Consider the following 10,566-nt stretch of genomic DNA (forward strand, 5'->3'; position numbering starts at 1 on the left):
ACCTAGTCCTGTTGCTGTTACTATCTCCTAATCGCTTTTCTCAGCCTTACAGAGCAAACAAGGTGGATTTGCTCATGGTGACAACCTAAGCACTGCACCGCACCATTCCCATACAGAGCTCTGCTCCTCCAAAAGGCATTTTTTCCCTTTCTGTTACTTTCTCTTAGCCTTAAGAAAAAGGAAATTGCAAGCTCTTGCTGCTCCGTAATCCCCAAGCGCAACTCATGAAAGAAATAAATCGTGCAACTCAATGCTCCTCTACTCTCAACAACATTGTTTTCCATGGAGGGGTCAGATAAGGGATGCTCCAGCATCACACAGAACTTACAAATGTATTCCAAAGGAATTGGACTGGGTTTCTACAAGTCTACTTTAAAGAAAAAGAGCTACAGTGTTCTTTAAAAGAACCATCTGAACGTGAAATGACCAAGCCAGCAAGAAAAATTAAATTTAGTGTTTATCTAACTAACATAAATCTTATAAATTTTAATAGTGAGGCTGTAACACGCTTGAGGCCCACATGGGAGATGAAAGTAGGGAAAAGGTTTCATGGAAAGGCAGCAGGGAGAAATCTGGTTTTTTAATTAGGAAACCAGAAGAGATGCAAGGAGAACTGTAACGTTAACATCTGCCACAATCTGCACCGCTACGGCGGAGAATGGGTAATTGTGTCTGTCTCTTAAACGACTGTCAGCAGCGTCCAAGCCACATGACAAACTTCCTAACTCGAACATCCCCGAGCACAGGAGTACACATTCATGACGAGAAAAAGGCAGGAGGGGTGCAGGATTGCTCCAAACATGCAGCTTTGTGGTGAAAACACGAGCCTGAAGACTTCTGCAGGAAGCCTGGTGTTGAGTCCCAGCACCAGGACACTGTGCAGAGAAGAGTAGCGGTGGTGGTGGCAGCAGGATCTGTCCACATCACCTTAGTGAAGCAGGAGAGTATTTTCCCTGTCTTGTAGTCAGGGAATGAAGGTAAACAAGCTTTTAGCCAGGAGTCAGCAAGAGAAGCAATGGATCCAGCCCAGGTGTCTCCAAACCCAAGCCTGTAGCTCAGCCACGTTCCTCTAGAGCACACCTGCTCTACCTGCAAAATTCTGCAAGTCTCACTTTGAATAACAATTAGGATTTTTTCAATTGTTATTGATTACATGAAACTGTTATCATTGTAACATGCATATCAAAATTAGTAGGTTTGGGGTTTTTCGTTTTCTCCCTCATGTTTCCATTGGGGACTGCAGTCATTTTTAGGCTCACAAAGCAGAACTGTTGCTCCTCCTGCCAGTGGGTGTCTTGTCTTTAGCACTAAAACAGACATGAGACTGAGGATTTATCTGAAAAAAACATGAGTGGCGTTTCAGTTGAACTGGTTATAGGGTTTCAGAACGAACACCTCTGCTTTTTCAGATCGGTTGCTAAAAGAGACCATTTCAGGCACTCTGCAGACTCTGGAAGATAGTGACCTTTCTTTCCTTGGACTCAATTCACATTTTTCACTTCATTGTCATGTGGGATTATGATCTGCAATTGAAAGTAAAAGTGTAGATTAAGTAAAATATTTTGCACAAGAACTCAATTATATGGCAAATTCTGTGGCTGAGGAACTACAGAATATAGTCGATCCTTATTAAATGTTATTTTTGAAATGAATGTTAATTAAAGAAGGCTGAAGATGCAGGCTGGATGGATGAAGACAAAAAGAACAATCTCAGACCGTTGCAAAGACAATGTTTCCCCCAATGGAGACAGAACGGATGGCTAGTCTTACTCAGATTGCATCTCTTGAGAGGACGATTTATAATGTACAAGACAGGAGAAATTTATTTGCTAACATATGGAAAACATTTATGGGCCCTACTGAGGACCTGGAATTAAAGAAACACAGCTACATATTGTTAAAACCTCTAAATGGAGATTTCATTTTAGAAAAGCATTTAGATAAGCATTTTCTCCTCAAGTCAGTGCCATTTATTTCTACATACTTTTGCTTTGTGCCCTGTTAGGTATGAATTTCAGAACAGAGGTTTGTATTGATTCATCTAGTTGCTGTAGGTCTAATCCACAGGAAAATTTTTAGACGGCAAAGTCCTGTTTTTAAAGATACAACCCATGCTTCAGAACGATGGATGGGGAGCATATGCCATAGGGATGAGGCAAGGTACTGCTGCCCAAGTTACGGTCTGGGCACTGGAAGTTACAGTGATGGGAGGAGATAAGGCTACCGACACCAGTGATGCTTCCCAAGCAAATGCTTATGTATCCACAGCTGCAGATAATTCACCTCCTTGAAAACAAACCAAAACACCTTCTGGTACAAGAAAATGATCCTCCATTAAGCCACACAAGATCACAGCCTGAGGGAGAGCTCTACCTCTGGGGCAAACCTGCTCTTCCTCCTGTAAATAATTTGCTGGTTGCCTGGAAGGGTTGCGTGCTGACTGATGAATGAATGAAATGGATGATGTACAAGTTGCACGCACAAAAATACGCACAAAGTCATCACAGGCACAAAGTACACGGAGCGCTGCTGAAGCTAACAGGATCAGGGACAGTATAAAAGCCCTGTGTCAATCAATATCCAACAGCCATATCGGGGTCAGTGCCTATATGCAATGAGGGTGGTTGTTTTAAAGCCAATGCCATTACATTGGTGCAAACATCAGTGCTGACATGCAAGATAAAGCTGGGGTGGCCATCTGTAAAGCGGCGTAAGAAATGTGAAGTTTTGGACTGCAGCGGTTGAACAGATTGAAACATCTTCAAGGAGGGGCAGGACCTCGGGCCAAATATGTGAGGCAGCAGCGACGGCTGGGATTTTCAGAGACGGGTAAATGACTGATTAAATGACTCAATCATGCAGATGCTTTTGAAAATTCTGCCGCACACAGTTAAGTTTATTCATGCATGTGTGGGAGAGGGGGAGGACTGTGAAGATTTTAATAACTACCTTAGGAAATAAAGAAGAACAAGTGTACTTTCTCTTTAAAACAGAGAAAAAAAACCCTAAACCCAAAAAACCCACTGCTGTGGCTGGGGAAAAAGGGTTTACAGAAAAGCTGTAAAGAAGTTTTGTATGCACTGGTGACCAAATGGACTATGATATGCAAGTCAAAAAGAAGTGCAAAGAAAAGAATGAAACAGAAGGGTAAAAATAGAACATATCACAGCCCTATGAACTTCTTTCAGTCTAAAACCTCTATACGCTTATGCAGACTTCATAACCCACCATCACCTACCAGGATTCCCAGATAAATGGGAAATCAAGAACTTCAAAGAGCTTAAAGACTGCAGCAAAAGCAGAGACTTCATCCAGAGAAGGCAAAGAAATATCAGGGAAAAAGATGCTCCTAAAGCCTTGTTTTTGGAGTACCTGCCCCAATGTGACAGCTTGACCAACAGCACCACGTGAGCCACTACCATCGGTGAAGTCCCTCTCACACTCTGGAGATCACGCAACATGCAGAGAGAGCTGCCAGGCAGGGCACAACCCGAGGTGTGAATGTCCTCCTGGATCTCAACCAGGTGCCGACCCAGCTATGTCTTCCGTCCTTCCTAATGCTACCAAGTAGCTTGTTCCTCCTCCATCGAGCATCCTACCCATAAATATCTGCACAACAGGGGGTTATCTGTCACCTCCCTGGGGTCAAGTAGAGGGGAAAATCTCTTGTAGTTTTGGCTCTTTACTTCGAATGCAGGAGTTTGATATTGATGCAGCTGGAGCACCATTCATCCAACTTTCCCAATGTAAAGCAACACCTACTTAAAGGCAACAACTTCTTCCTCCCAGTAAAAAGCACCCTACGAATTTGAAAATCAATACTCAACCACAAGACTGAGCTTGTGGAGCAATACAGGAGCATGCCCAGATCCCTAAACGTCAGCTGGTTGGACTGTGGCAGGAATATCCTCTTCTATTTCCACAGGCTACTTTTCACTGCTTTAACACCAAGTATTTCCATGTCTAACCCAGCAAGAGTTGGCACACGCCCGCCCAAGGCACATTTCGACAGTCGTCCCCTTTCCGATAAGGGCCGAAGAGCTGCAAGCAAGTTCAGTGTGACCACCCAGCCCCAGCAGAGAGCACGGCCCGCCTGGCGAATCCGGGGACAAAACAGCACAAATCGGTAAAGGGCTCTGGCTCCAGCAGGGCATCCGTCCCAGCCCAGTGCCTATAAATCACTTCTGGCAGGTAGCTGGGAAGCAGCTGCTAATGACAGCTTTGCTGCGGCGCGCAGGAAGTCACCTTTTAACCCTGCCCGCTGTTGTTTGTCTCCGGAGCCGTGACAAAAGGACAGATAGGGACAACATGCCGGCCATCAGGAGGGTCTAGTCAAAATGCGGCACCTGGTCCCATACTGGCAAAACATCACCCTCAGAAATGCCTTTCGGCTCCGAGTGCTTCCTGGTGCCCGTTTTCAAACAGCTTGATGTCGGTTCTCTATTTTCCCTCATTCACCCTAAAGATGCAGGGAAGCATCCCAAAGGTGACTGCTGCTGCGCTGAGGATGTCCTACCTTCCACCCTCCTGCTATCCAGTCCCCACTTGTGCCACGGGACAAGCAGGGCATTTATAACATAACTGACGCACGTATGCCTGTGTCGGGGGGGTTGCGATCAGAGCCAAGCAAATAAATTTAACAAGACAAAGTATTCGTTGTGAGCATCTTGTTTTCAAGATCACAATTTCATCTGATGTGATTTTTTTTGTCTTTTGAAGTGTGCAAGTGTAGTGGGGACAGCAGCTGCTTCTGTCTCAGAAAAGCTCCAAAACACATTTTAGACATTAACACGAATTAAATACGAGCAACTCACTCCTGGTTAGATAGATGGCATGCTACCGTGCCTTCTTCCAGCTGAAAAACACTTGTTTGAACTTTCTACATTTCATGCATAGGCGAAACACCTTTAAAGTTGGCTGATGTTAACAATTGCAACTCAAAATCTCCTTTCCTTGCGTGAGTTGCTGCAACCTAAGATGCAGCCATCCACTCTAGCTTGTGGGAAGCTTCTTAAGAACAGAGAGAGGCATTAAGAGGTGTGTGCGCCACTCAGACCAAGCCATAGGAAATCTGAGGGTTACTATTCGCTCACTTCTAGCCCTGGTAACATCTGCTCTGCCATGCTTTTCATGTGGCGATGGGAGGCCAACAGAAAGTCAAGGCTTTACCTTCTGGAGAGGATATACTTCGATCAAATAAAACACACCCACTGGCCAAACACGATGACGGCTGGAAGCCAACCCCAAGGCATAAAAAGAAAAACCCTTTCCAACCTGACCATATAAACTGGAGTGTAAAGGAGAGCGACCTCAGGTGGAATGTACTTACAGTGAAGACATCATCATCGCCAACCTCGGCCTCGTTGTGAAGCGTTGAGGAGGAAGTCGTAGACCCTAGAAAAAAAAATAAACAGCTTTTTAAACACACGATATTTCTATGCAACCTTTTTTACTAGGCTGGTAAGCATCTGAATTCTCACAACTTTGTATGTTGTAGATGTGTAAAGGAGCAGCTCAAATTAAGGAAGAAAAACACATCTACTGGTAGCTGGGTTGGAAAGGTAAAATCTGAAAGTGTTTCTTGACACGCAACCGCATGGCTGCCAGTGCTAATTAACTATGTTAAAAATAGCAGTTACCATTTCCAATTACAGAAGACTTTCATTTCTGAAGAACGGCAAAGCTATGTACTAATCAGTGCTCCAGACTAGATCCTCAGCTGTCAAGAAACCATATACAAATTATTCCTCACATATTCCTTAAGTCTGGGGGGAAAATTACTTTCTATTTAAAAAAAACAAACCCAAACCTCACTTTGACAAACAAGAGTTAAGATTGCGTTTTTTTCTTCTTCTAATTTTGGAAGTCGTTATATATTGTAAAGCTCTTCTCTGTTATCAGCTATTTCTCAGAGAACTACCTTGCCCCACATAAGCAGAGTATTTGAAAGGAGCTGAAATGTGTAAAACCACAGACAAGAGCAGAATACTGGGGTGCAGTTCTCATTGCTTACATGGAAATCATCTGGAAAGTGGGAAATCACATAAAACACCCTTCCTCCTACCTCTTTCCCCAGCCCGTGGGTGACCACCCCCAGAGAGTCACTCAAGAGCCTTGTCAGCAGCCACATTGCAGAAGGGCAGCGGGGAGGATGGCACATGTCGTTGCTGGACCTGGCAGTAACTTGATGCTGGCTCAAAGGGGGTGACCCCTCTCCCCATGCCTGGCCAAGGGTCCTGGACCCCCTTCCTGGCTGGCTTCACCCCCCAAGAGGCTGCCATGGAGGGTGGGCGCAGCAAGACGCTCTGATGGGGGGAGAAATCTCAACTCAGAGGCAATTTTTTTTTGATGTAAGCCCACCGTTACACTGAATTAAGGCCACATCGCATCCCTAACTGAGATAGTTGAACGGTTCGTACCACCTTCATTCTGGAAATTTTTTAAAATAATGTGCTTTATATAATGCTATTGGCATCAGCCTTGGCCGCTCTCAGTTGCATCATCACGAAGATGTGCAGAGCTAAGTGCGAAAGCCCACTTAAAACACTAAGTAATGTGAAAACATTTGTGCCATTTGCTACATTAGCTTTAAAAGTAAAAAATCCAGACGCTCTACAGAGCTGCGTAGGATTCCTGTACTTGGGCACAGAACTTCTACACTTCTGATGCTACAGGGAACAAACCGTCAGTTAAATATTAGTAACAAAGCAGTGATTTTGTGAAGTTTCGAATGCACATCTTTTGTTGTGCTTAATATTACCTGCTAAATTTGACCAACTACGTGAATAAAAAATGAACAGTAAGTGAAATCCACTGCCCGACGCTGCGTGTGCACGAGCCAGTTATTGTTTTTCGTTCAGAAAGCCTTATTTGGAAGTTAAGGAGGAACACATTCATGAGGATCAGTCTGTGCTGTTAATGGGATAAATATAGATTTGCTGATTTTGAAGTATCTGAGATACAGCAGAACTAGATTTTAAATACCTCCACTGTAAAATGGGTCAGAAAGAGCAGAACAGGAGTTGCCACGTACCGGCATCTCCAAAACACTACTCGATACAGCTGAGTTACCATCTCCTTGAAACTTTGCACAATCCCGTGCCACTTAGATAAAACACCACTTTTATGCCTCAAAATGCTTCCTAGTTTTAGCAACAAGAAGAAGAAAGCGGAAGGCCTAGCTGTAACTTCTTCGCATTAATGGCACAGGAAAAAGAAAATTAGTAACTAGTTGAGAAGATCCTTCCTCTAACTGATGAGGTATTTACCAGGGAAGAGCCCTGGGGGATTAATTCTCTCCCAATATCTACCACTTCCATGTTAAAGCAAGACAGGGCATACAGAACGTTAAGGCAAGGCTCTGGACCACTAAGTTCCTACATAAAGTGGTATGGTTTAAAAAAAAAAAAAAAAAATCAAAGTAAAAAACCCCATGAAGAATCAAATTTCATTAAAATAAAGTACTATTGAATTATAGCTGTATTATGATTGCCTGATTGCAATGAAATGTGAAAAGGAAAAATTTATGACAACTTCAAAGCACAGGCAATTCAAACGCATTTTTTACACAATTAAAAAAAAAAACCCAAACACACAACAAAGTCTTCAAGAACTACCATTCAACTAAGCAGACGCAGAGAAAACTAATTACTGCAAAAAAAACCAAAAGCAAAACAAAATTTTATTCAACTCCAGGCAGGAATTCATACTATGATTTAACAAAGATTCATTAAGATGAGATTTGGCTGCGTATAAAGACGAGCTTGGGCTGATTGAGTTGCCATCGCGCGCGTGAAACCCAAGCCTATCAAAAAAGCGGTAATAACAGACTTGATGATAATTAAGGGGGGAAATTTGGACAGACCAGGCCAGGTAGGGTTGTAAAATACTTGGGACTGAAATCGCTCTTCTCTTTAACAGATGAGAAAACTCTGTTCTTAAAAGTAAGCTGGGGTTTGCTCAGTGCAGAGTAAGCACCCGGCTACACTTGGACACATGCACGAGAGACGTCCAAGCCCAAGAACTGATTTTAAACCCATCCCTCTTCCCAGTTCCGTCACTCAAACCCTTTTCCCCACTCTTCCAAGGGTCGAAGTGGCCGCTGCCACATGCCGCGGTACCTTCAATGAGGTCCTCGATGGCTTTCCTCACTCCTCTGTCAAAGGCTCGAGCATCAGCGGGGCTTTGAAAAGTGAGCCCAAACTTTCTGTTGTCGACTTTCCAGTGGTGGAAGGTGGGGTTCGCCTTCGTGTACACCAGGTCCTTCTTCACAAAGCACTCCAACACCACCTGGGAGGGCACGAGCCCCAAAAGAGGAGCAAAGTCACTTTTCCCACCCCAAGGACACAGCCGGCACCATCTCAGCCCGGACTCAAAAGCAAGCCAAGTCATGCCTCACGTAGGGGAACATCCTTCCCTACCAAATGATGACTAATAAACACCAGACACTGTAATTTTCTCATAACCATTGCACATTCATCTTTTGCTTGGGCTTTGAGTAGGTGCTTGCTCCCTACCCCAGGAGCCTATTTTGGACACAGATCCAGCGTGGCACAGGTTACAGCTAGCGGGGGCTCAGGTGGAGAGAGAACCTCTTGCCTCAATAATTTTGCTCAACAGAAATTTCATCTGCCAGCAGCAGATTTAGGAGGTGCTGTAACACTCCCCTCACCTCCCTCACTCCCAGCCAGGCACTCATCTCAAGCTCTGCTGTGCCAAAAACCATCTCTGGGGTGATGCTCAGGGAGAACAGGAATGGCTTGTTAGTCTTACTTCGTCCCCCAAAACCATAAGCATGGCTCCCAAATAGGTGTCAAAAAAGGCATCCTCAGAAAAATAGTACTGCAAAAGACAAACTATACTTGGAACAGCTTTAAAACACCAGTCTTTTTGAAAGCAAGATGATTTCCAACTCAAATAGTAAATTTTTTTCACCCGAACACTTCAAAAAGTTCACAAAGCCTGTGCCTGTACAGGGAGCATTACTTTTAAGCTAGCCCATCTCTTCACAGGAGAGAGTTTCAGAAGAATCAAATATATAAAAATGAGATAACAAAATGTAACATCTAAAACCCACCCTGGAAATAGGGAAAAGGCTTTTTTAATTTGATTTGTGCAGGGAAAGAAGAGAGCTCCTTTTTAGATAAACAGCTACCAGGAGAAACCGAGTGCGTCAATTCATAAGAGACAACTTGTCTTCATATTCTCACTCTGCTCGTTCAAACCTTGAACGGCACGCAGCATAAATAATTCATGGCCGTTTTAAAGGCTGGCACTGCATTACTCAGTGCAATGTGACTGGCTTCATGGGTCCTTTACACTTCAATTCACTTCTCACTTGCCCTGCTAGGTCTTAGAAAAAATCCCACAGGGCCTTCCTCAATCATCAAAGGGGGTCTTTGCACATGGATGTCGAAAATTTACCTGCTCCTTCCAGGTGGCAGCACGCCAGCCTAGATAGCAAAAGATGGGTTTGTTTTGTCCAATCTGGTACTATTTGCACATGCCTGTTTTTTACATTTCAAAAAAACTTGCACAAGAGTACAATAGCAATAGCTTTGGGATAATTCTCATTATAAGAACAGACAAAAGTTGAATTAGGGTCTATTACCAGTTTGTCTTTCTGCCTTTCACCATGGATTAGAAATCCACTTCTTCCATTGCCCTCCGGGTACGTGACCTTGCAGACGCCAACTCTACTGAGACCGCCTCCTTCTTGCGGCAACCATCCCCCACTGGAGTCATCTCGGGTCATAACCACAGCTTTGACTCGCACAATATAGCTGTCACTGCAATGGTAACAAAACAAAAACAAAACCTTTTGTGAGCATCACACAGTCTCATCAGAGCCTTTTTCTTGAGGGCGGTATTTAGGCAGCACTGGTCTGGCCCCAAGACAGAGTTTCTGCCCAGGATGGAAGTCTGCCTCTGTGACAGATGGCCTTGACCAGTCAAGCCACCATAGGAAAGAGACCCATCAAACAGCAAGGAATCAACCTGCTGGGTTTCCAGATGTCAACATACAGATCACACAACCCATTGTCCCACACACTCTTTTCTTCATGCAGCTGGGGACAGGGATGAAGAGAGCCGGGTGAGCCAGGCAGCACGCAAAGCCGCCGTCACCACAGGTGATGCATTGGGGCATCAGGTCTCCAAAGTGTTGGAAGAACATGTGGAGCTCAAATAACCCACAAACAAAGTTTTTTAAGGTTTTTGTGATCAAATTAGTGAAATGGGTTTTGGAAAACAATACTCAAATTCCTCCGCAACTGGGATAACCTTTATAGGAAAAAAGCCACAAGTGTGGCTTCCAGCTGGTACTTCAGGCAAAAGGAGATGGAAACCATCTCAGCTCAGGTTATCAGGACCACGCCATGTCCCCCAAACAGCTCCACCAGCATTTCAAGGGGCTTTCAAGGGCGGCACATCATAACCTCACAAGAAGCTATTCTGGAAGCCCCTGAGATCTGGGGATAATCCATCGCAAGGGGCCAAGAGAGCCCCCACAGTGGGAGGCTCTGCTCCCCCAGGCCTCATCCCATACCCTTTCCACAGAGCTGTTGT

The 10,566-nt window shown here is 44.4% G+C and overlaps 1 protein-coding gene across 1 annotated transcript in view; it reads right to left on the reverse strand.

Moving 5' to 3' along the window:
• SPRED2 (sprouty-related, EVH1 domain containing 2) overlaps positions 1 to 9,781 on the reverse strand; it is a 26,936-nt gene extending 17,155 nt beyond the window's left edge. The window contains exons 1-3 of the mRNA XM_010290111.1: positions 9,611 to 9,781; positions 8,121 to 8,289; positions 5,330 to 5,394 (exon numbers count right to left, since the gene is read on the reverse strand). Coding sequence (XP_010288413.1) covers positions 5,330 to 5,394; positions 8,121 to 8,289; positions 9,611 to 9,754 — 378 coding nt within the window. The 5' untranslated portion in view covers positions 9,755 to 9,781. The remainder of the gene's footprint in view (positions 1 to 5,329; positions 5,395 to 8,120; positions 8,290 to 9,610) is intronic.
• Positions 9,782 to 10,566: the final 785 nt, after the last annotated feature.

Source organism: Phaethon lepturus, unplaced genomic scaffold, assembly GCF_000687285.1.
Source record: "Phaethon lepturus isolate BGI_N335 unplaced genomic scaffold, ASM68728v1 scaffold33326, whole genome shotgun sequence".
Lineage (NCBI taxonomy): Eukaryota > Metazoa > Chordata > Aves > Phaethontiformes > Phaethontidae > Phaethon > Phaethon lepturus.